Source organism: Pteropus vampyrus, unplaced genomic scaffold, assembly GCF_000151845.1.
Source record: "Pteropus vampyrus isolate Shadow unplaced genomic scaffold, Pvam_2.0 Scaffold102, whole genome shotgun sequence".
In the NCBI taxonomy this organism is placed as follows: domain Eukaryota; kingdom Metazoa; phylum Chordata; class Mammalia; order Chiroptera; family Pteropodidae; genus Pteropus; species Pteropus vampyrus.
Window position 1 is genome coordinate 2,041,769 of NW_011888883.1, and position 26,090 is coordinate 2,067,858.

Genomic DNA, 26,090 nt, shown 5'->3' on the forward strand with positions numbered 1-26,090 from the left:
TTTTTTTATTATTTTTTTATTTTTAATTCTCTAATGTCACCACATATTTGACCCCTTTTACTCCATCTACCTCCCACCTCCCCACCCCCCTCTTATTGTGGTACATATATACAATGGAATATTACTCAGCCTTAAGAAGAGATGAATTACTACCATTTGCGACATGGATGGACCTTAAGATAATCATGCTAAGTGAAATAAGTTAGACAGAAAAAGTTGAAAACCACATGCTATCAGTTATATGTGGGATGTAAACCTAAAAGCAACAAACGAATAGGACAAACAAACAGACTCATGGACATGGACAATAGACTAGTGGTTACCAGCGGGGATGTGGGGGGACGAACATAGTTTTTAAATTGAGGTATAATTAATACGTTACATTATATTAGTTTCAGATGTAAAACATGATTCAATATTTGTATATATTGTAAAATGATCACCACAATAAGTCTAGTTCACATTTGTCACCATACATAGTTACAAAACTTTTTTTCTTGTGATGAGAACTTTTGAGATTTAGCAACTTTCAAATACACGATACAGTATTGTTAACTATAGTCACCATGCTGTACATTACATCTCATGGTTATTTTATAACGAAATATGTATGTGTCCTCCCCATATCCCCTCCCACCTTTGGCAACCACCAGTCTGTTCTCTGTTTGTATGAGCTTAATGTTGTTTATTTGTTTGTCTGTTTTAGATTTCACATGTAAGTTTCACTTACCATAATGCCTATTCACCTGTTTGTTGTTAGAAATTTAGTTTGTTTCCATGTCTTGCCTATTGTAAATAATGCTGCGATGAACATGGAGCCCATATATCTGTACAAATTAGTATTTCATTTTCTTCAGATAAATACCCAGAAATAGAATTGCTGGATCATATAGTAGTTTCTATTTAATAATTTTTGAGGAAACTCCATGTTATTTTCCATAGTGGCTCCACCAATTTACATGCCCATCGTAGTACAAAAGGGTTCCCTTTTCTTCACATCCATGCCAACACTTATTATTTCTTGCCATTTTGATAATAGCTATTCTAACAGGTGTGAGGTGATATCTCATTGTGGTTTTGATTTGCTTTTCCCTGATTAGTGATGTAGCATCTTTTCATATACTTGTTGGCCATCTGTATATTTTCTTTTAAATCTATTTAGGTCCTTTACTATGCCTTTACTATGCAGAGCTTTTCTTTTAAGTCTATTTAGGTCCTCTATTTTTTAATTGGGTTGTTTTTCAGTTATTGGGCTGTATGAGTTCTTTATATATTTTGGATATTAGCTCCTTATCAGATATATGACTTGCAAATATTTTCTTCCATTTGGTAGACTGTCTTTTCATTTTGTTGAGGGTTGCCTTTACTATGCAGAGCTTTTCAGTTTGATGTAGTCCCTGCTTCTTTATCTTTTTTTGTTGCATTTGCTCTTTATCTTTTTTTTGTTGCCTTTGCTCTCAGTGTCAAATCCAAAAAATCACTGCCAAGATCTAGGTCAAGTAGCTTACTGCTTATGTTTTTCTTCTAGAAGTTTTATGATTTCAGGTTTTTCGTTCAACTCTTTAGTCCGTTTTGAGTTAATTTTTGTGTGTGGTGTAAGGTAGTAGTCCAGTTTTATTCTTTTGCATGTGGCTGTCTAGTTTTCCCAGCAACATTTATTAAAGAGACCGTTCTTTCCCCATTGTATATTCTTGGCTCTTTTGTCATAAATTAATTGACCATATATGTGTGGGTTTATTTCTGGGATCTCTATTCTGTTCCATTGATCTGTGTGTCTTTTTATGCCAATACCACTGTTTGATTACTGTAGCTTTGTAGTATAGTTTGAAATCAAGATGTGTGATGCCCCAACTGTGTTCTATTTTAGAGTTGCTTTGGCTATTCAGGGTTTTTTTGTGGTTCTATACAAATTTTATAATTGGTTGTTCTATTTCTGTGAAAAATGCTACTGGAATTTTGATAGAGATCATATTGAATCTGTAGATTACTCTGGGTTGTAAATAATGAATAATTAGTTAATTAGTATTGCTAATGTTAGTTCTTCCAATTGGTGAGCATGGAGTAGCTTTCCATTTATTTGTGTCTTCTTCACTTTCTTTCATCAGTGTCTTATCATTTTCACTCTACAGGTGTTTCACCTTGTTTAAAATTTTTCTTAGGCATTTTATTATTTTTGATGCAATTATAAATAGGACAGTTTCTTAATTTATCTTATAGTTTATTACTGTATATAAATGCAACAGATTTTCGTATATTGATTTTGTATTCTGTAACTTTACTACATTTGTTTATTAGTTCTAGCAGTTTGGGGGCAGTCTTTAGGATTTTCTCTGTATAATATTATGTCATCTGCCAATAGAGGCAGTTTTACTTCTTCATTTTCAGTTTGGATGCCTTTATTTCTTTTTGTTGCCTAATTGCTCTGGCTAGGACATTAAATACTATATTGAATAAAAGTGGCAAGAGTGAGCATCCTTGTCTTGTTTCTGATCATAGAAGAAAAGCTTTCAGCTTTTTACCACTGAGTATGATATTAGCTGTCTGTCATATATGGCCTTTATTATGTTGATGTAAGTTTCCTCTGTACCCACTTTCTTGAATGTTTTTTTCATAAATGGATGTTGAATTTTGTCAGTGCTTTTTATGCATCTACTGAGATGATCATATAAATGTTTGTCCTTCATTTCGTTAATGTGGTGTATCACATTGGTTGATTTGCTGATGTTGAACCATCCTTGCATCCTAGGAATAAATCTCACTTGATCATGGTGTATGAACCTTTTCATGTATTATTGAATTTGGTTTGCTAATATTTGTTGAGGACAGGAAAGGTATTTTAATGGCTCTGTAAGCTGGAGAGGCTTGTGGGAATGCTGTGGTTAAAATGAGCTCTCTATTTCAATGGATGGAGCAGAATCTTGGGGTTGATAGAGGCTTAATAGCAGCACTTTGCAGCAATTAACAACTGAGACACGGTGGAAACAATTATCATAATAGAAGTAGATCTACTGTGCTTAGAATAGTTTGGTCTAAAAACATCTTTGCTAGTGGCCCCATGGCCTGATTTGATGTTGAAAAATTTAACTAGGACAGCACAGGTACTGGCCAAGAAAAATGGATGCCACTATATACAACTGATACAGCCACACCAGTGTATATCCGCTGGATATCAGGTTGGCTTAGGATCAAATATGTTGGCAACCCACATAGGTCTACTTGATATGTATAACAACAACAGCAAAAATGCCTGACTACAGCACCAAAATAGAGTGTCATGGCTCTCACCAAGTTGCTGAGCACAGATATGAATGAAAGACCCTGAAGAGGAAGAATTCTGAAATCTAAATGTTTCCAAAATCTTCCATTTACTAGGATAACTGCATTGCAGAAGGGAAACCATTAGGCCTTTTGGAAATCATCTGGCAACAGTCTGAACAAATACAAATTTCTAGGGTCTCTGAAACCATTGTGTCTATGGAACAAAGTATGCGATAGCAATAAATCCATCCTCTTGTTATTCTCCCAGTGAAGAGCTAGAATTGATTTCTTTGTCCTCTATGTCAGTATCCCCACATTGGATCTCTGATGTGTGTAAAAAAGGGTTATTCTGGCAGGAAGTACCAAATGATCTGCAGAGATAAGTCCTACCATCAAAAGCTTTAAAATAAGCAGGGGTGTGATTCTTACCACATCTTGAATTAACATAATCTTTAGCATGTGCAAAAGACAGATGGATCTTTAAGAATGACAGCATATATTCAATATTCTAATCAGATGGTGATCCGAACTGCAGCTGCTGTCAGACAAGTTCTCTTTCTTGGAGCAAATCAGTTACTGATTTGACCAAGGCTTTTTTGATTTTCATTTATTCCAGTAAGTAGTGGGCCCTGAAGCAGTTTGTGCTATAGCACAATATTACAGATTGTCTTTTGTCAGTGTTTCATTAACTCTTTGACTCTGTGCTAGAACATAATTCTTGATTCCAGACCTTGATCATCTCATCATCTTATAGGGCATAATGCTGCTCTGAAACATTGATGATGCTACTATGCTCATAGGACCTGGAACACAGGTGTCATTAAGTTCTCTGGATACCTGCTAAGCTAAGAACATAACTCCCAAAGCACAACAAGAGTCTGACACCTCAGCCAAATTCGTGGAGGTCCAATGTCTGGTGCATGTTGGAATGTCCCCATGATAGGGAAGAACAAATTGTATACTTTGTTCTACCTATGACTAAGGAGGAATCTCAGTGTTTGGTGGGCTTCTTAGTTTTGTGTGTTTTACTCAGAGTCATTTATGGGTGATCCAAATGCTGCTAGCTTTTACTGGGCTCAGAAAAAGAAAGGCCTCTCCAGTTAGTCCAGGCTGCTGTGAGAGTAGTTCTACCATTTGGACTTTATGTGGGAGATTCATCCAATGGGCTCAGTTTTGAGGCAAATCAGGATTCTGTATGAAACCAGGATTTTTGATTAAACCTGTTTTTTTCAACTTATAATAGGCTACTTGAGGTAAAAGCAAATGAATGAAAATTGTCCTGTTTAAAAGGGTTCTGTGAAGACCTCAGATTGGCTTCCTCAGGGCCTTCTCAAGTTCTCAGAAGGGATGGATGTCACGTAAGCAGCCATATATGGAAACTCAAGTTCACAGGCAACGTATTTCTGATTTAGTATAGGGATGTTTTAGAGTCCTTGTGTTACGGTTTACCAAGTCATCTGACCCATTCTTCAATCCATTATTAAGTCTCCTCAGCCCTTAGCCTAACAGATAATAGACCAATGAGGAACGAAAAACCAAGAACACATTTGAAGAAATGCTGATTTAATTCAGTGAGTTTTAAAAAGACACTACAACAATTATAATGAGCATTCTTTCCAGATAACCTTTTTTAAAATATAATGTACATATACAGTGTCAGGATTCTTCGGTTTCACGTAATAGAGACTGATTCTGACTTTCAAGAAGAAAAGGGCAGATATCGGGTGGCTCCAAGGAGCAGTTGAACACCCAAGCATTCGGTAGGCCAGGAACAAGGGCAGCACTATAGGTCTAATCTCTACATGTGGTTTAGGCACATATGAAGCAGCAGGAGCTCAAAGGGAGACTACCAGTGATACTAATCACTTCTCTCAAACCATACAGAGAAGGAGTAGTTCCCCAAAGTTGTGTGTGTGTGTGTGTGTGTCTGTGTGTGTGTGTTTGGGGGGGATGTGATGAGAGAGTGCTGTGTGTTCATATCAAGCTGAGCAAACAAAACCAGCAATCTATCGTACATATGTAGCTGAGCTTTGAATTATCAAATATTTTTCCCTAAAAAACCTATACTTCTCCCATAAGTAATATCTATTATTAGTATTTCTGATAGGAATAAAGAATTGCTGCATGCTTATATGGGCACGTAAAAGTAGGTTCTGAAAATTTTCAGAAAAAGCTCAAAAGCAGGAAAGAGTTCATAAACTAAAATTTATTCCTTTCATTTGAGTTTTGTAAATAATCTTTTTTTGTTCCAGTTTTTAGTTCAAGCTTATTTATCGTTCTGTTGCTACTTTTGCCTATTTAATTGTAGAGAAAAAACCTCTATGAGTGGTTTAGGCACATGTTAGGTAGATGGCGCATACTGTCTCATTTCAAAGGAAAAAAAATAATGGAGGTACATCTGTTTAGAGCCTAAAAACTCTTGAATGTTAATTATGCTTACTGATGGTCTTGGGGAGATCATGTAGGAAAATGACTCCTATACTACATTGTTTACAGTCCATGTAAGTCCTATTCCTTTCCTTTGTTTATAAGTAAAATGCGAGGCCCCAGTTTGAGTTCCAGCCATATCCAGTGCTAGGATTAAAATACATATGGGCAAGCTGGAAGATCTGGCAAGATGGGCCCATGACAGAGCTGAGTTGTGGCACGAAAGGAAACTCATTCTGAACTAAGAGCACAAGCAAGACAGAGTAGACCCTGTTCAAAGGCCTCAAGGTCAGGAGAGTTGCTTAGTGTTGGGTCTGCTATTCCATATGTTTTCGCCCCAAGGACACGTTGTCTGCATTGTAGACGCAGTAAAACCAGAATGTACTGTTTCATCAAAAATTCTGTAAGCTCCCCAGTGCACACAGCAATTATCATCCAACAAAGTATCACAAAATGGGGGGGGAGGCATTCCTGTCCAAGTTACCAAATCTCAGCACCAGCTTTGGCATCCTGAGGGGACGGGGCATCAGCAGGTACCTGGGACCCAGCGGAAGTATGAAATGCTCCGAGAGAGGGCAGTAGTAGGCAGAGAGAGATTATGGAAACCAGAAAACGCTGCAGAGGCAGTTTAGGACACCCCTTAAAATAGGTGAGACTCCTGGAAATTCTTGGGGAGGCGTACTTTGTCACGAAAAGGTTTGGTAAGTGCTCCTTTAATAAGGATTATCATTAAAATAAACTCTCATTTTGAAAAAGACTAGTGGACTCTGTGGAGTTTAGAATTTTCAGAAGAGATGTCAGTGACTTATGCAATTGTAGATCTTGATTTTTTCCCCCATTAAGGTGATGGTCTAGAGCTGTCCCCAGCACTCTTGCCCTGGCACCTAGGCAAAGGTTGCCAGTTTTCATTACCTATGGAGCACTCTGTAGACAAGAAACATATCTTTTTTTGTGGATAAGAATTGAAAAATATTGGTTTCATTATCCTTAGTATCATTGATCAACTGATGTAAGCAGCCAAAGAACAGGTGTCACCTTCATTACCCCTAAGACTTCATTACTATGATTCCTTTGCCATTAGTTAAGATCTAGTTTTAATAAGAAAAAACACTCACAATAGGAGGTTTAACATAAAATAAGAAATGTAGTAAACTTGCTGTTTTTGTTCTTATTTTAAACTTGATTTGGAATTCATCTCCAATAGTGAAAGATGTGATGTGCCATCTGTGTGCTAGCATCATGAAAGAGAGAGATGTTATTCCTATTTATGAATTTAGAGCTGCAGTTTGACTATTGATATTAACTATAGGCTTTGGACTCCTCTTTAATCAAATCAGCTTCACCAGTTAAATTGACTGTTTTATTAATTTACAATTAAATAGTTTTCAGTTAACATAAGAACATAGAGATAACATCACAATTGCACTGTCACAAAGTTAAAGGCCCATGTGTTTCATCACCAGGTAAAATTCTGGAGCTAGGTTTCTCACAGAGGACACTAAACAGCCACCAGTCTTTTTATTTTGGTTTTATTAACAGAGATACTGCTTAGTGAAATATAAGCATAGGCCTTTTAATAGCTTCCTAGGAGTCTGAACTTTTGCTTTCAATTCCAAATAATATTTGGAAAACATGCTCACTTTTGTGTTTTTTTAGAAATTCTAAGAACTGGCCCAGATTCATGTGATAGTCATTCCTTAATCCGTAGTCACCATGGGCCTCAAGGAGTAATTCTTCAAAAGAATGGAACAGGCGCAGATCCTCCCCATTTCCTTCGGTTTCAATACTTTCAGCGTGCTTACAGGAAATGTGTTTCCAATTGGGATACCTAATTGTATGCCAGAATTCCTCACAATGCTCTTTGAAGCCCTCCACACAGATTATACCAGGCTTTCCTGTCATGCAAAATCCAGTCACATCTAACCTTTTCCCAGCATCCAAAATCTTCTTCCTTAGGTCCTGCTGATATATATGGTGGCTGTAGATCCACATTCGGAGGAATGTGTTCTTGACTGGCTTTGCCTGTGCAGATGGTTCATAAATGAGCTTTCTGTTCAGGAAATAGGAGGCACTGTTATCCTGTAACCACTGGATTGCTGCACATACACAGAGCTCACCTGGATCAAAAGTCCCTATATAAGAAGTGAGACCTTTGTTCAGAAGCAATTGCTGTTGTCTGTCAAGTTCAGATGACCGTCCAAACAGCTGCAGTGCTACGTAGGGGTAGCTGTGAGGCATGGTTACTTGCAAATCAATTTTCACCTTAAAATGAAAATCAAATAGATTTAAGTACCATAAAATCACTTAAGCTAGTTTGTCAGTGGCAACTGCATGATTTTGATAAATGTAACAGCTATTGCTACTATGAAGTACCAGCTATGTGCCAGACACTATGCTAAGTATTTAACAAACACACTATTCCTTTCATTTATGCATTCGTTTGTTCCAATATTTATCGAACACCTAACTATGTGCCAGTTATTTTATGCTAGAATAAAGAAGTAAAGACACTAGTTCTGCTCTTTATGAAGCCTAGAGCCTAGTGAAGGAGATAGACATTAAACAAATTATTACACATATCAAGTATTTAATTTCAATGAGAAGCATTACCATGGAAAAATACGAGGATCCACTGAAATGTGTCACCAGAGAGACTGAATCTATTCTGGGGAACCAGGAAGCCTTCTCTAAGGATGAGTAGGAAAAAACTAGAAGAGTGGTTCTCAAATGGCTGGTCCATTTGTTACCTATGCTATGCTAATGTTGTCAGAGATATATAGGTCAGAAGATAAATTCATTTTTAGTATTTAGATTGTCTATCTGTATTTGTTTTCTGTGTCTGGGTGCCACCAAAGAAACATTCATTCACTCCTGAAAAGCCAGTTTTGCTAAAGGCAATATTTAGATTTGTGGAAGTCATGATATATAGTACAAGATAGTCCATATTATAATAGTTGGGTTGGTTAAAAAAAAAAAAAAAAAAGGATGAGTGTACAGAATAACAATGGTAGTATAAAACGGCCAAGATGTTTTGAATAAAAATATAGGGCATATTTGTTAAAAAGGTGTGCATATTTAAGTAAAATTCAGGATGTTCATTGAGACAATTTAGAAGAAATCCAGTATTTTACGTATTTTGCATTCAAGCAAGTAAAGGAAATATGCATCTAGAATATTCTCTATTTCTTTCCTGAATTGAAAGCTCACGTTCCAACTGTTTCCAAGAAAAACTGGGTACCTGGCAACAAAACAGCTGAGAGCACTTACCTTGGGCTCCTCAATCTGGAGAGTAATCACAAATTCAATTTTTGGTGGCAGCGCCTCCCTTGTGCCTTCCAAATATCTCTTTATATTTGTCAGGGCATTTACATCTTCAAGTTTTACTTCTCCTTGGTTAGGAAACATAGAAAACAGCATTTCCATCTCCAGTATCTGAAGCTGTAGGCATTCCTTCATAGAAGCGGAGGACATGTCGCCTCGAAATCAACTTGCCCAGGACAGCTGGAAAGGCCCAGGGACACTGGGTTTGTTGTCGGTGTCCAGCGAAATTTCCCGAAGTTCCCTTTGCGTGGAAGCAGTTTTGCAGGAATGCTAGGCGCTGAGAAGTAGGGGCACAAACAAGGACACTTACACTCTTCTGCTTTATCTCCTGACCCCCAAATCTAGTATGCACAACATTCCCCAAGACACTTTGTTAAAGTGCAGCATTCCAGTCTCTTTTCCTCCGTTCTCGCTTTCGATCTAGATCCGGGAATTTAGACTTTCAACAAGTGTTCTGAATTATTCGGTTGCAAACACCTGCAGACACTCTGCAAGCCTGAATTCTGGGAAAGGCAAGGGTCCCAGCTTTCGAATCCCCCCGGGTCCTACGCTTGGCGGAGCCTGACTCTGCGGCGAGGGGTCGGCAGTGCCGATGGGGCTGAGCTCTGGGTTCCCCGGCTCTGAGGTCTCTAGGCCTCCTCCGACACCATTGCCAGTTGTCGCCCCTCGGCCCTAGCGCCACGGACCCCTCCTGGGTGGGCCTTTCCGCCTCTCCCGAGAGCCACACCGGCCGGGGGCGGCATCATGGGCGGTCCGGACGACTTGGCTCCATCTGCCTCTGCCCCGAGGGGCCCAGGTTTAGGGGAGGTCTTACAGGTCCATAAATAAAATGACGTTTAAGTGTGAGCTGAGGCGGGGAGATGGGGAGGGGGTGGCGGCCTGAGAAGGCTTCTCGGCGTCAAAGGTTTGGGAGATGAACCTCGAGAACCGAGAAGGGGATACGGGAGGCTGGATGGCGCTTACTGTGGCCGAGGCCACCTTATCAGAGGCCTCAAATCGGAGTTGGTACCCCCCCATCCAGGACCACTAGGATCGGCGGCTTCCCTGGAGCGCGAGATCTGACACCCCGAGACCCACATTGGAGGTGGGGCTCCGTATCTGCCGGTCGCTGTGTTCGGAAGGCCCGCGACCGTCCGCCTGCCTTACCCTTCCAGGTCATTCAAAGGAAATAGCCCCAAGCCCGCTCACCGCGCGGATCCGCAGTTCCGCAGGCGCGAGCTGCGCGCGACCCGCAGAGGGTGGGGTGGGGCGGAACCAGCGGACCCTCCCCCGCCGTGATTGGCTGAGGGGCGTGGCGGCCGGCCGGAAGCCACGCAGGGCCACGTCTGCGGGTTCCGAGAGCTCCACTCTGGTTTCAGGCGTCGTCTTGAGCTAGTTGTTCCGTGCCGTGGGAGTGACGGGGAGTCTTCCGGCAGAAGTGAGCGGGGCCCCGGGACTTGGCGGCGAAAGGGGACATTCCGGTCCACAGGGGTTCGGCCGACTCATGATCTAGTGGGCTGGCTAGCGGACTGACCGGCGAACCGAGCGCGGGACACACCCACCCGCCACTGCGCCTCCGGAGCGGGCTGGTGGGCCGGCTCGAGGGTCTGTTGTTTGGGGGAAGGGGTAGCGGGTCTCGTCCACCAGCCTGGACGGGGACCTCGGGGCTTCGGTCCGGGAAATGTGAGGTGATTCCGGGGGCGAAGGCGTGGTGGGGGCGGGGAGGGGGTGAGGAACGGACGAGGTGTTGAAGATGGAATGGAGGAGAGGAGGACATCTAAGTTTTTCAGTGTAGACACCGTATGGACTTGAAAGTACTTTTAATAAAAGCGTTCACATACCCACTGAAAGTATTAGGACCTAAAACGCATTAAAGGGCGGACGCATTTTATTTTAACATTTTTTTGAAGTTCTGGATTTAACATGGCTGGTTTACGCCCTTTGAATAATCCTGACACATTACCGACTGGTCATTTTTTAACAAAATGCATTCCTGCTTGTGAAAAAGATTTGATCACTTTGGACCAAACTAACTGAGTTTGTTGAATGCTTGCTAGCTTTTTCCAGCCGGACAAAAGCAAACATGTTTCACCATTTCCTTTAACTTTTGTTCGTTGAAACAATAAAGGACAATAAAGAAAACAAGATGCAGGCGTACCTTATTTTGTAGCGCTTAACTTTATATTGCGCTTCACAGCCGTCGCATATTTTACAAATTAAAGGCAAGACCCTTCACCAGCAAAAAGATTGACTGGCATTATTGCCATAGTTGTCTTATTGCGATAGTTTGGAACCAAACTCGCAATATCTACTAGATATGCCTTGTAGCCAGGCTGGTATTCGTGAGACTGCTGCTCATTTCTGAGCTGATTGGAAATGGGATTGACTGATCAGGAAGTGAATATAGTACATACAACTGAGGATGGAAACCCCAAGATCCACTTAAAATTGGAGTATCCCAGAAGAGGAAGTGGCTGATTGGACTAGGGCTAGTGGCCTAAGGGCTGATGTTTAATATATTTTTTTTTAAATTAAAGGTGAAAGGAAGATATTGTTAGTTTCAGAGCTTAACTTAGAAAGGTGTCCTGATCTTTATGAAAGTAAAAAAATCCACTACGAGGTGTATTAGGCGGTCTGGGCAGTCTTGGAGAAGAGGCTGTTGCCCTTTGCTTTTCCCCTGGAAATATGTTTCTGTAGCCCGGGGAGAATTGCAAAAGAATTACACAGATTTCCTAGAGATTTTGGATATGTAGGTCCAATTCATTTAAGAATATGACCATAGACCTCAGTTTGTCACCAGCTATCCATGTAAAACTTAGGTTATTTAAATGAGGCCCAGGCTTAGGTTATCCTATTTGTTAAATGAGGTGATATTTGATCTTTTAGAAGTCTCTGAATGTAGGTGTGGAATCTTCATTCCAGTTGAGAGTGGACCATTTTAAGTTGGCCGTGGGTCCAGGAATAGCCTTGGAACCAAAATGGGACATGAGTTGAGGACAATCTAATCTCTGCCCTGAATCTGTTCTAGAGTGGACAGTGTAAGTTGAGCAGATCTTCTAGGTAATACTAACTCCCAGGATTTATTCTCCCATTCTTTTCTACCACACATGGTTCTTTGGGGAGGTTCAGAATGAGGCATGCCTATTAGTTTGGGGTGGCAGCTTTTGAAGCTAATGGTTCTTGAAAGATATCTTAACATCCCTGAAAAATATTTCTTAATTTTGTAGACATGGATTTAGATGCTGTTACAAAACACTCAGCATTACATGCAAAGCCCAATGGACTCATTCTTCAATATGGGACTGCTGGATTTCGAATGAAAGCAGAACATCTTGATCATGTCATGTTTCGCATGGGATTGTTAGCTGTCCTGAGGTCAAAACATACAAAATCTACAATAGGAGTCATGGTAACAGCATCACACAATCCTGAGGTAATGCATTTCTTGCTCTGATAAAGCAAACTTTTATTTGCAAAACCTTAGTGTCTGAGCAGTTTGACCAAAAGTACAATTTCTAATTCTAAGAGTGTGTCTTTTTGTTATGTGCCTTTGGATTTGAAACAGCTTTTTCTTAATGAGCAGTCATTTAACTTATGACTCTTTAGAGGGTGTGGAGAGAGTGAAATGAGATTAATTTTTTGGAGACTGTGCATATTAGAGAAATAACAGAATGTCCTTCCCAGTTATATTGTCACAGTATCAGTAATAAAAAGTCACCTCTGTTGATTTGGCAGAGAATAAAGAGATTGGAGGCAAGGTGGGGGGAAGGGCAAACATTTGCAAAGACTTAGAATATTCTGAAAATTTTCAGACAGGTTTTCTGTAGCTAAGGAATAGTTTCCTGTTCTGAATAAACAGCCACACAGATGGCTCCCAGAATCCAAAAGTGAGCTTTGGGTGGAGTATTGATGAGGTCGATGGTTCTAGTGTCTATGACAATTACATCTTTATCAAAGTATTCCTTTCGACACAAACTATTTTATTCTGTATTGCTTATAGCTCACTAATACATGGTTTGAATAATATGCTTCTTATTGCTAGGGCGTTAGATTTTTGCCTTTGTAGCTAAATCAGCAGCAATTTAAAGCTATGTAGGTCAGTGAAGGATTTTAACCTCCTCTTCTCCCAAACAAGAGGACATTGCTTGTCCAACTTCTAAATGTGCATCGCTGTAAATCCATGAATGTCTAAATTGCCATAATTGATTGACTTGTAGGCAGATCCCCACATTTATTGCTAGTTCTAAAAGCACTTCTTAAAAACAGTTCTAAGCTCTTTCTTTCAGTTGACATTCACTCTCAGAACTACACATTTTTCCCCCCAGAAATTTGAGCAGAACAGAATTAGAAGTCAGTTTTCAGCTTCTGTGCCACCCATTGGTTGATACACTGAGCAGGATGGCATAGAGTTCAGAGTCATAGTGAGAAAGATCTCTATGTGCACTCATTCTGCTCTAGCTGTGCCCTAGCCAGTTAATTGATGGCTAATGCACAGATGATGGCCTTTTAACAAAACTAGTTTAGCATAGTGGCTGTTGAGTTTGAGTCATATAGACTTGATGTTTTAATATCAGCACTGACACTTAGTTGTATGAACATAAGCAGGTTACTCATTCTGAATCTTTGTTTTCTCAGGAATAATAATAGCATTATTAGATTGACACGGGGTCATGAGGATTTACTGAGCTGATGTATATAAAACACCTACTCCAGTTCCTGGCATGAGGTAGAGGTCACAGGTGAAGCTGCTCAGCTATCATGGTCTTTCGTAGGAGGAAGAACAGTTTGAGTTTACTTCAACTCACCCTCATGAATATGCACAGATGGCATATGTTTTTTTTTTTTTTTTTTTAGGAAGACAATGGTGTCAAATTGGTTGATCCTTTGGGTGAAATGTTAGCACCTTCCTGGGAGGAACATGCTACCTGTTTGGCAAATGCTGAGGAAGAAGATATGCAGAGCGTGTTGATGGACATCAGCGAGAAAGCAGTGGTAGATCTGCAACAAGATGCCTTCGTAGTGATTGGTAGAGATACCAGGTGACCATTCGAGTTACTGCTGAAAGCCACTTTGGGAACTCAGTATAAATGATTCTGTCAGTTTTAGTACCCATGACAGATGGAAAGAATGAAGTAGAGGCTTCTCCCCTTCTTGGCCTTTGTAATAGGATGTGGGAACTAAGTCACCACTGCAACTTGGATTTGGGAGTCTGAACCCCAACTCTAACACTATAAGATTTAACTCTAAATATTGGTGATAAAGTTTTTGTGAGGATTACATGAAATAATGTATGCAGAATATGTATTTTCTGGCATGAGAGAAGCACTTAATAAATGTCTCCCACTCCCTTCTGAAGGTTTCCTGTTTTCCACTATAGAGTAAGAACACATGATTTTAACTCATTGTTTTTAGAGACTCATAATCTGTGTTATTGTCGGTTCATATATTTATATCATTTTCCCCATGCTGGAGTTCACTGTAAAACTATTTCTACATATTTGTCAGGTTTTGCCTCCCTTTACAAACAAGTATTTTTGAAAAATGTCAGGTTAAAAGTGTACTTTGAAACAGAAGCATTCACTTTTGCAAGAACAGATTTGATTTTAGCCAGATTCTTTCTAAAGGAAATTTCTAGTCAATCTCTTAATGCCTTGGACTGGTGTTTTACCTTTAAATGTGTTCTCAGAAGGACTTCCAAATACTATTGATTCCATAATCACCACTATTATAGGTAGCAGAAATAGCCAAGTGGCTTATATTCTGAAGCAAAGCATCTCTCAGTAAAGCCATCTCACATGTATTTACCTCTTTCTTACCTGTTACCTCTTACCTTAACTAGTTTAAGTGCTATAGAACATCTTTTTCTACAAGGCAGTTATATAATGATCTGCTTTATTTTCCAATAATTTGTCCTGACTTTTTAAAATGAAAAATAAGTTCTGTATCCTTAGTGGTTTAATACCCAGGACTGCATTATGCACACTTTCAGTATTTGTTACTGTTCTGAGGCGATGTATTTGTAGTTGTCAAACTTGAAAAGTTTGGGTATGGTGTAATTACTGTATCCTTTATATCGATTTTCTAAATTCATTTAAAAGCTAAAATTTTTTTCAAGAAATACATTGTGAAAGACTACTGGAAAATCTTTATACTTTACCTGAATTGTTTTTTCAGTTTTCAGACTTGACAGGTTTCAGTTAATATACAGTGAACTTATTCTGAAATTTGTAGCACATCATTTCAGTGTTCGCTTTCAGAATTAGCAACCCCGTTGGTTTCAGGATGGGACGTATAATTTTCTTTTCTCTCCTAGGCCCAGCAGTCAGAAACTTTCACAGTCTGTAATAGATGGTGTCACTGTTTTGGGAGGTCAGTTCCATGGTATGTACTGAGCTATAAATTAAATTAATCTTTAAACTTTTTAAAAAATTATAAAAGTAATACATACTTATTTTAGAAAAGTTTGAAAATACAGATAAACAAAAAGTTTTAAAAAAATGAATACCTAGATGTAAAATACTAGCCTTTAATATTAAAAAAACAATTGAGGGGCATGTATAATTTGTTTTACCTATAGGAGATTATATGTAGGAAATGTTGATTTTAAACAACTTTCTTTAATAAGGCTGAATTTATTGATATAAAAAACCCTTGAGGTTACCTGAAGATGTTCATTCGCTTTTGTCAATATCAGGTGTTCCTTCATAGATGAACATGTGTGGAATCAGCTGTTACCTGCCAAATAGTGATGGAAAATATCTTTGGCTTACTTGTAATCAGTTTAAGGTTTTACAGATGGTTTTTTCCTATTAAGTGAGGAAGTGTTAAATGCAACAAAATAGAGGCTAGAATTCTCTTCTCATATCAGTTGTGCCCCTTTTTAATCCAATGACTCCATGTTGCTTGAAGGTGAATTTTACTAGTGTCAGGTTTTTCTCACTTAAAAATTTCTTAACCTTTTCTACCTCCTTTCTAACTCTTGTGTCTTCCCTTCACAGTTAATCTGGCCTCTTCCAAGAGCATGCCTGGCTTAATTCTTTGTCTTCTAGGCATTGCTATGCCTACTGCAGGGCAGTCTTCATCCTTGCCCTTCCGGTGAAATATCTCCCGACACTCCTCTGAATTTTAATTGCCAAATCGAATGGCTCTTATAAAGTAGTGACTCTCAACCTGGGCCTGGGGACCCGCAGGAGTGTTTGGTTAAGTGGGGACCCTGTGGCCCTCTTGATACAGTGTGCAGAGTGTTACCTGTACATGCACTTAACTTCTAGGGAAAGGCTTCATAGCTGTTGTCAGATACTCAAAGAGATCTGCAACCTAAAAATAACTCTCAGAATTTATATTTAAAATTTTTTATTTCAGTTGATGTCTTGGTAGTTTTCAACACTGACCTCCCTCTTCTTTAAGCTTCTGCATCCTTGGCCACTACTAATTCTTGTTGATCTCCTAAGCAAGCTTCTTTTCCAGCTCAGTGTGGGCATTCTTCACTTTTCCTTTTCATTCTACATGATGTCTGAGTGGTCGTCATCACAGTGATAGCTCCAGCTACATATAGTGTTTTATTCATTCATGTATTCATCAGACATTTCTGAATGCCCGTTATGTACAACCATCCTGTAGTCTTATTTCACTGCATTCACAGCTCATAGTAAGAAACCCATTTTGTATCATGATTTGTATATGTGTGCTTGTGTACATAACTGAAATAAAAGTCTCAATAAACAGTGTTTACCCATACTACACAATATGCATTCATCTGTTTCATTAAAAAAATGCAGATGAAAATAACTTTCTCTGGCCAAGTTTAGTGTTTGTTTCTGCTGGAAGAACTACCTGGCTGGTTAATGACATGGTTCTTTGATGACAGAGTTCTTTTAGACCCACGTGGTTATGTGATTTGGGCTGGAAACCCATGGGAGGCTTTTCTTGTGACAGCTCTTCAGGGATGGGTTTTTCCCTATGCTGTGCTTAATGCCAAGACAGCTTTTCTGGGAGGGGCGTGGAGCTTATTCACTTTTGAGTCACTCTTGCTCTGAAGGATAGTCCTGTGGAGCTTTAGCTTCATGAGGGGCTGGTCTTCTACTGGGTTCCCCATCTTAAACCCACAGACTTTTTTGTACTGAAAACATGGCTCAATTTCCAGTTTTGAAAAATGTAAAACTAGCTTCCTTTAGCTCCAATCTAGGAGTTCCTCTCCACATAGATATTGGTCTAATTCCTCTGTAATTTGTTTGCACTACAGTTCTTTTTAAAAAGAAATTTTTTTTTTTCTTTTATCTAGCATTTTTGGTTTTCAGGACGGTTCATCTGAATTACATAGTTTGCAATGTTACTAAAAATAGAACTCAATTATTACTTTTCTCTTGCTCTATGTTGAATGAAAGTTAGTGTTTTTTGCTACAGATAGTAGTTTATATTTCTTTTAGAATTGAGTTTGTGTTCAATGTCTCTTTTTCAGTACCACAAAACAGTTAATTCAGTTCTTACACTATTTACCTGGAAGTAGTGGCAGATCCTATAGGTTAAGAGTTCAATCCCATAAGACTGCCCCCTTCACTTCAGATCCCAATCACATGGACTTCTGACCCATATGGAGGTTCCCACGACCCCCTCCTTGAGTTAGATGAATTTGCTGAACAGCTCACAGAACTCAGAGTAGCATGTTTACTTACTTGTTTACCAGTTCATTATAAAGGATTTAACTCAGGAACAGCTAGCTCAAGCAACGCATAGGGCAAAGTATGTGGAAAGGGACTTAGAGTGTCCGTGCTCTCTGGGCGTGCCACTCTCCCCAAATCTCCACATGTTCACCAACCCGGAGACCTGGCCTTTTGGTCTTTTGAGTTTTTATGGAGGCTTTATTACATAGGCATGATTACTTAAATCATTGCCCACTGGTGACTGAACTCAGTTTCTAGCCCCTCCAGCTTCCTCCCTGGAGTTGGGTGGGGGAGGTAAGGGGGGCTGAAAGTTCCAACCTTTTAATTACATGATTGGTTCCCCTGGCAGTCAGCCCCTATACTTAGGTTACCTAGGGGCTTTCCAAAAGTCACCTCATTAACAAAAGACACCTTATTGTTCTTATTTGCTTAGGCAGTTCTAAGAGTTTAACAGCTATGCCAGGAAAGGAGACAAAGGCCAGATATGTATTTCTTACTATAGATAAAATATTCACAGTGTGACATGCATTTGTAATGAGCTCAGTGGATATCTGTTTAGATAGTTTGAAAGTTAGTGTTTTGTGTTTTTTGTTACCATAAAATTCCTACAGTATGAATCCATTTAAACTTTATTAAAAAATATGATAAACTGCTTTTTGTATTTCCATGACAGATTATGGCTTGTTAACAACACCCCAGCTGCACTACATGGTATACTGTCGAAATACGAATGGGCAATATGGAAAGGCAACTATAGAAGGTTACTACCAGAAGCTCTCTAAGGCTTTTGTGGAACTTACCAAACAGGTGAAAATGTGATCAGAGTTTGCAAATGAATAAAATAACATCACTTGAACGACTTATCTAAATTACATAGTTTTTCACTCCTCCTATTTCCAAAAATGGTGGCATATGTCTTTTTTCTTTCCAGGGCTCCACAGAGTCTGGGCTTTGTATCCTTACTGTTGGCACTCACTTGGCAAGGAACACAGTACTTTCTGAGATCATTGGGGGAACAAACATGAGTGTTCATTCGGAGTAATTTGCTCTTAAGCAAGTTAATGTGGGTGCTGTTGGCATCATACTTGAGGCATCTACTATTGAGAACAATTTTCTTGTGAAATTAACTTGTTAAACCTGGATGAGATTTAAGGAATATAATTCATTTGATCAATAAATAGTATATGTTTTGGTTAGGCACAGTTAACCGAAACAAAGCCCTCGCTCTCATAGAATTTATATTCTGGTGTGAGGATACAGGAGAGGAGATTGACATTAGGGAAAAAATGAACATGTTCAGTGGTGTTTGTGCTATGAGGAGAATGACATGTTTTTACTGCTCATTCATCTATATGCCATTCCCACATTTGAATGATTATCATGTAATATAGACTATAATAATATTTTTAAAGGACCCTGCTTAACTAAGGCTAAATTCTAATAAAGATTAACAAGAAAAAAAAAATTTGAAATGTTTTAAGTTAAATTACAGTGGCAAGAGAGTGAAAGAGAGAATAGCCTGCTAATAGCTGTGCATCAGCTAACAAGATTGCTCACATTCAATACATGTCTTTTGGAACTTCAGATTAACTTCTAGTTGGCTGTTTCTGCAATTATTCTAAAGAAGAGAATAGCTAGGTGCTTTTGAGCTCCAGGAGCCTCCACTTTTCTTATTTTCACATGAGCTTTACAGACTTACCCACAACCTATCCAGGGGAGCAAACTCTTCTTCATTGGATGCTGTGCCTATCTCAGAGCTGCCCCACTTTACCTTCTCCCGTCCCTTTTGTCTATGGCTAATGTAAATTCTTTCAAAATGGCTTACATCTTTCTCCCCGCTACTCGATGTATAAAAATGCTGGGAAAACTGGGATGGCAGATAGTGTTTGTCTTTTCTACCTAGCCACATTACTGGTGGTTTAGACTCCATGCCCCAAGACCAGCCTTTTTTTTTTTTTTTTTTTTTTTTGCTAGCAATGGCAAAACGGGTTTGTTAGTAAACATTTTCTTTTAAAAAGACTTTCATACCTGAACATTAAATTTTTTGTTCAGCAAGCTCCATTTCCATAAGTCATTCAATCAGTGAAACAGTTCCAGTGTCTGTACAAAAAAAAGGTATTTTAAATTTTACTTTGTTGTTTTACAGTTTTCATCCGAATGTGTGTACCCTTTTGTTTCTTGGTTTAAAATAGTTGAGCTAATTGAAATAATAGAAGATATTTACATATATGTATACATGCTTTATGCTTAACTTTTAGAACTTGAAGTTTTTCTTTCTTGTGTCTTTTAAGGCTTTCTGCAGTGGAGATGAATATCGATCACTTAAGGTTGACTGTGCAAATGGCATAGGGGCCTTGAAGCTAAGAGAAATGGAACACTACTTCTCCCAGGAGCTGTCAGTTCAGCTGTATAATGATGGGACCACAGGGAAACTCAATCATTTATGTGGGGCTGACTTTGTGAAAAGTCATCAGAAACCTCCACAAGGTATGTAAAAATGTGTTTTTAGAGCTTTGAACTCAGTCTCATTTACAAACGGAGGTGGCCGAGTGAGTGAAGAGCAATGCAGCTGGCCATGGCTCTGTCACTTTTAGACATCTGGGCATCTTTCCACTCATCAGTGCCGTTCAAAGCATGGACTACTTTCTCTGCCTGGAAGTCACAGGACTCACAGCATGTGGAAAATCTGGTGAGGAAAGCAGACTTGGAAATTGGTGTTCTGGAGCAGTAGCTCTCAAATGTAGCATGCATCATCAGAATCACCTAGAGGGCTTGTTAGCACACAGATTCCTGGGTTCTGCCCCATAGTTTCCCTTTCTGTAGGTCTGGGGTAGAGTTTGTACAATATAGAAATTTGCATTTCTATAAAGTGCCTGGGCTTTGTTAATGGTGCTGCTCTGGCACTGATTTAAAGGACAGAAATAGTAAATAGCATTATTTTTCATCTTATCTGAATTGGACAGACTATAGAAAGGGAATGCAACTGCTTAATTATAACTGTCTGCAAAATCAGCGTTTTCCACGGTGTGGACATGTTAGGAAGAAGACTGTTCTTCAAGATTGTTGTAGTAAGAGATATTCTGTATTTAGCTGCATTCTAAATCTGAAATTGTTAGCCTATGGGCTAAACCTGGCTTGCAAATGTGTCGTTTGGTCTGTTGTATGTGTGTCTAATTGCATTAGTTGCCACCATTTAAAAATGCTTTGATTTCACTTAAATATTTGAATCTCTGGCTTCTCTTTACCAAAGTTAGAAAATGTCCATTTTCACACAGCATTCATCGACCACAATGGAGTAGCTCCTACCCGCTTCAGACAGGAAGGACATGCATTCTTCAGAACCCCCCAGACCCCATTCATTTGCTTCTCTCACTGATGTTTTCTGCCTCACTGTAGTCAGCATTTAAATGTTCAGTTAAATAAGCGACCAATTTAAACTCCTTTTCATTGAATTGTTTTGACTTTACTGACAGTTCAGTTTAGTGTTCCTTTCACTAAACCTTGAGCTCTTTCTCTCTCCTGCTCTAGGGCTATGGTGTGAACAAAACCATAGGCCTTTGCTTTCCTAAAGCTTGTACTCGTATTGCAGATAAATGCCTTCACTTATTAGTTGCCTCATGTGAGATTTATCTTTTGACTCCTGTCATAGCTAAGGAACACTCAGATTTTCTAAAAATCATGATTTAACAATTGCTGACATTTCAATAACTTTATGCAAATTACACAAACCAGTTTCATTGGTTATAATTGTTTGCTCCTACTTACCAGTGTTTGTTATTGATGTGTGAACAAATAAAAATCACTATCAGAATTAAAGCACATATCTATTGCTGATTATTTTATATGTAAAGGCTATCATAGAACTAGATAAACTACATTCAGAAATACCTGTAGTTTTCAAACCAGCTGGCTTTATAAAATTAGTATTACATCAAGTTTCAGCATAGATTTTGAATGCTCCTTTTTCAATTAGCTGTGAAATAATTTACCCTGTAAAAGCTACCAATAAGCCTGTATACTATTTAAATATTAAGACATTGGTTTTTATTTGGAAGGATAATTTTAAATACCTCTTGAAAAATCATAGTGGATTTTTACATGCTTACGTGTAACACATAAGGCTAGTTATGATCATACTTTAATGAAAAACTTTTCCCTTGTAATGAGTGTAAGAGAAAACCCTAGGACTTTTTATATTGAGTTTTATTCTGGTTTTTTAGACTGAAATGCATTTTTAATCTGTGTGCTAGGAATGGAAATGAAGTCCAATGAAAGATGTTGTTCCTTTGATGGAGATGCAGACAGAATTGTTTATTATTATCATGATGCAGATGGCCACTTTCATCTCATAGATGGTGACAAGATAGCAACTCTCATTAGCAGTTTCCTTAAAGAGCTCCTATTGGAGGTATGGTGGGAGATTGACTACCTTTTAAAACCAGACATGTGAAATAGTTCTATAGAGGTCAGTTGAATGTCTCAAAGGCACAACTTATGGGAAGTTCCTTACATGTGTGGCCAGATAATACAAAAAGAAATGGTAATTTCAGTCATTTCAACATTAGGGCACTGTTTTGGAACCCAAAGTGGCTCATTTCTTCCTTAGACTGGCCAAGTTTAATGATTTGAAGCTTTATTAGGTTTTGGTTTTTTAATAACTGACACTTTAATAATAAGAGATCCACCATCACTCCCCAGAGCCTCAAGTTAAAACAGAAAATCTCATCCTTGGAGATTTTGTTTTGTTCTTTGGAAATCTCAGGCTAGCTTTATAGGATGTAATGGGAAATAATTATTATAATCTGGAAAAGGTATACTTCAATAATTGAATACTTCTTTAAAAAACTGCAGAGATAAAGATCAAGAATCCACAGGATTCTTTTTAAAGGATTCCTTGTAAAATTGCTTTAAATAATGCTCAGAAGTATTTTAGCTTTTTATCTGGCCTACATGTAAATTTTCATTGAGTCATTTATTGCATAACCTAAGTCACAGCTGAACTGATAATAATTTTGTCATCCTTTAGAATTTTTTTGCTTTTGTAGCATCTTTACTTTTGACGCAAGGTAATTATTGTTTTTGTTTAGATTGGGGAAAGTTTGAATATTGGTGTTGTACAAACTGCATATGCAAATGGAAGTTCAACACGCTATCTTAAAGAAGTTATGAAGGTATTGAACCATTTTCATTTTCTGGTAGTTTCTTAATAATTATATTCTATTGTAAGGTATTTCTGTGAGGAAAATAATGCCCTCATAAAAGTGAATAGGTTGTAGTGCATGAAGCTGAGCTTTTGTCCATATAAGGGTAAACAAACCAAAAATTAAAAATTAAAGTGTCCCTGATGCAAAAAGAGACTTCTCCCCTCCGTTTTCTTAGAGCATCTCTTAAAAAACTTGTAAATTTTTTCTCTTCTCCTTTGTAATGAATATAAACTAGTTTAAAGGCTAAATAACCCAGTTTCACAGCTCAAGATTGTTTACCTCTTTGAAATGTAAACATCAAGGAAGATAGCACACATATCTTCCAGTCTCCTGAGAGTTTACCTTAGGTGTCTGGCTCCAAGTTTTAGTACTACTTATAGAGATATGAGAAGTTTTGTTATTTTCTTGGATAAAGGCAATTAGCTAACCCCTGTGGCCACCTCAATTATCAGTTAAATTTAAGACAAAGTAAGTGTATATGACAGATGGGGCTGTGAAGTCTTCATACTTGAGAACTAGACCTGTTCAGTAGTTACAGGGACTATTGCCATGGTGCTTTGCAGAGAGATTGAGCTCAGCTCCTAACATAACATGGAAAAGGTGTTTCATAGCCACGGAGCAAAGTTTGGGGGAGGGGTTCTGTAGATGGAAAGAAAGTTACTAAGGGGAATCACCTGTTGAGGTCTGGCATGATTCTGGCTAAGTCACCCTAACAGGATTTTGCCTAAGCAGGTCTGGCCTATCAGGTACAACTACCTGGGGGATGGTACAAATGAAGACTTTGATCACATATTGAGGGTAGTGGATTTTGGCCAAACTGATTTAGCAAAATTCTGGCTAAAATTGGTCTCTTGGAGAACTGATCAGTGTGAGACCTGTTCAGGCTTAGAGGAGCCTGACTAAAAAAATTTGGTCGAGGAGAGAATCTTTGTCACTCGTTATCTTTGTAATATAAAAGGGTGGGAGTTTTTTGTCTTTGCAGGATCACAAGTCTGGCTTAATGCTTATTCCGTAATAAAACTGTTTTCTTGCTCTTCTGTGGAGAAGTTTTCTGGGTTGGTAGATTTTGTTTCTAATTATTTCCCCAGTATCCACCAGATGATATTCTCTGTACCACACTACCTACTCTAAGCTTAGGATTCATGACCAAAATTGGGTCAGTTTGCCTTCACTCTTTTTCTCACTAGGTACTGTAGTAGTTTCCAATTTTTGTGTATTTCTTTTCAACTTCCTGCCTTTGCTAGTTATTCTTTGCATATGGAAAAGTCAGATTCCTGTAGGATCTGGATAGGTGAAGTGAATGAGTACAGTAAGTAAATAAGGACTAGGAAGAGTGTACCCAGGCCAACCGCTGTCACCTTTAGTCATATTCTTCAAGAGGAGCTGAAAATCTGATTTTTCATGAATTTCCTACTCTTTAAGTCTTGGCAGCTGATTCAGAATTTATAAGAAGTAGTAAGTAGGTAGGTACAGAACATACCTGAAGATTGCTAGTTTATGATCTGACTTAAATATATGGTTTCCTGCCTTTCACAGGGATTTTCAGTACTTGGGTTGTTATTTTAGTATTTTAATTATTTTCTGTCTTAAAAAAATTTTATAGTTCAGATACCCTGTTTAAGAAACTAAATACATCGGAAGTTTACTTCCTAACCCGTTCTCTTATGGATTAAATATTTTTAGCCATAACCATTCCTTAGGTCTCCTAAATCCAATCAAATATCAATCTTATTTGATCTTGATCTTTTTTTGCAGTCTTGTACTGTTTTTCCTTAAGCATTTTTCTTTCTCAGATCTATCCAAGATTTTGGCTATCCAGTGTTGCTAGTCCAACTACCATAATTTCTTACCAGGATTAGTCCTAGAAAACTACTAATGGACCCCGTCTTTTAACCTTCTAAGCTGGGGGTTAACAAACAACCACCGTAATAAAGACCAAATGGCCTGCAAACCTTAAATATTTTTTTTTCTGACCCTTTGTAGTAAAGGCTTGCAGACCCCTTCTCTAAGCCATTCTCCATACAAATAGCTAAACTGAGCTTTCTGAAACAGATCATGTCACTCCCCTACTTTCATTATTTTATAAGAGTACCCTCAACTCTTACCTTGCTTTTTCTTTATGCTTCTAAGTGCTTTCTCTTCCCCATAGTAACTCCACTTTGGATTTTAACTGTTTGTCTTCCTCACTAGACTAAGCTCCAGGAGGTTTTATTCACTATTGTATCCCTAGGGTAGTAGGTACACAATATTTGCCAATTGAATAACTGCTGTTGTGTTTCCGTAAATGTGTTATAGGTACCTGTCTATTGTACTAAAACTGGTGTAAAACATTTGCACCACAAGGCTCAAGAGTTTGATATTGGAGTTTATTTCGAAGCAAATGGTCATGGCACAGTAAGTTCTCTAACAAGTATAGCTGGTACTTTTATTATGATGGGAATTCTGTTTCTGTGTAGTAATTAGGTAATCTGCTTTATTGAAATGATTGGGATGACAGAATTTGATTATGTGGTTAACTTAATATATTATGTGTTATGCACCTGGCTTTTTTTTAGATTGTAATGCTTTCCTTGAGTGTGAAGAAATAATACTGATTTGCTTTTATAACGTAGTTTCTTTTAAAAAAATATGCAGTTAATTTTCTTAGAAGCAGATTATCTATATATATCATTTAAAACATTTTCATAAACTGGCCATAGGTGGTAAAAGTCAAGCAGGTATGGTAAATTGAAAAGTGTTGGAAAGCTTGCAATTTGAGTTATAAACAACTGGAAATGAGTTTAATTAGCAAAAAGCATATACAAATTTTAATGGCTCTCAGCAGAATGTTTAAAAAGTTTTTTGAGATATAACTCGCCTGTCATAAAAATCACCATTTTAAGGTATATTAACTGGATTTTAGTATAGTCATAAGGTTCAGAATTTTTCTTTAAACGTTTTTTAAACTTCACCTCATTTCCCAAATGGAATCGAAGTGGCCAAAAGAAACTATTACCTTAGTCAAATTGTTTCCCTCAATTTCAACATTGGCTTCTAGAGGCCATGAATATAATTTGAAGAAAAATAAGGTCTTAGAAAATACAATTAAAAACAACTTCAGAGAGCTAATGCAGGGAGTTGGTAAATGAATTTAAAGGGCAGATGGTAAATATTTTAAGCTTCAGGGCTATGTCTCTGTTGTAACTGCTCAACTCTGGTGTAGAGTAAATGAATGGGTATAACTGTTCCAGTCAAACAAGTG

At 38.3% G+C, this 26,090-nt stretch overlaps 2 protein-coding genes and 1 long non-coding RNA gene across 5 annotated transcripts in view; 2 read left to right on the forward strand and 1 right to left on the reverse strand.

Moving 5' to 3' along the window:
• Positions 1 to 7,031: 7,031 nt before the first annotated feature.
• On the reverse strand, positions 7,032 to 10,188 carry RWDD2A (RWD domain containing 2A). Its single transcript, XM_011364886.2, has 2 exons — positions 8,953 to 10,188; positions 7,032 to 7,947 (listed from the first exon to the last, which is right to left on the reverse strand). The coding sequence occupies exons 1-2, from the start codon at positions 9,154 to 9,156 to the stop codon at positions 7,270 to 7,272; spliced, it is 882 nt and encodes a 293-aa protein (XP_011363188.1). The 5' UTR covers positions 9,157 to 10,188; the 3' UTR covers positions 7,032 to 7,269.
• A 113-nt stretch (positions 10,189 to 10,301) lies between these two features.
• Positions 10,302 to 26,090, forward strand: part of PGM3 (phosphoglucomutase 3) — a 21,384-nt gene continuing 5,595 nt past the window's right edge. Inside the window, exons 1-10 of one of the 3 annotated variants that reach the window (XM_011364888.2) lie at positions 10,302 to 10,423; positions 11,908 to 12,023; positions 12,213 to 12,418; positions 13,840 to 14,024; positions 15,299 to 15,366; positions 18,319 to 18,452; positions 19,937 to 20,132; positions 21,896 to 22,053; positions 22,733 to 22,816; positions 25,145 to 25,243. In XM_011364888.2, coding sequence (XP_011363190.1) covers positions 12,215 to 12,418; positions 13,840 to 14,024; positions 15,299 to 15,366; positions 18,319 to 18,452; positions 19,937 to 20,132; positions 21,896 to 22,053; positions 22,733 to 22,816; positions 25,145 to 25,243 — 1,128 coding nt within the window. In that variant the 5' untranslated portion in view covers positions 10,302 to 10,423; positions 11,908 to 12,023; positions 12,213 to 12,214. Of the gene's footprint in view, positions 10,424 to 11,871; positions 12,024 to 12,212; positions 12,419 to 13,839; positions 14,025 to 15,298; positions 15,367 to 18,318; positions 18,453 to 19,936; positions 20,133 to 21,895; positions 22,054 to 22,732; positions 22,817 to 25,144; positions 25,244 to 26,090 lie in introns of all 3 variants that reach the window. The other 2 variants (XM_011364889.2, XM_011364887.2) reach the window with 2 other exon arrangements.
• Positions 20,141 to 21,464, forward strand: LOC111742838. The gene is made up of 2 exons (XR_002781493.1): positions 20,141 to 20,334; positions 20,921 to 21,464. It is a non-coding gene; the product is annotated as an uncharacterized LOC111742838 (long non-coding RNA).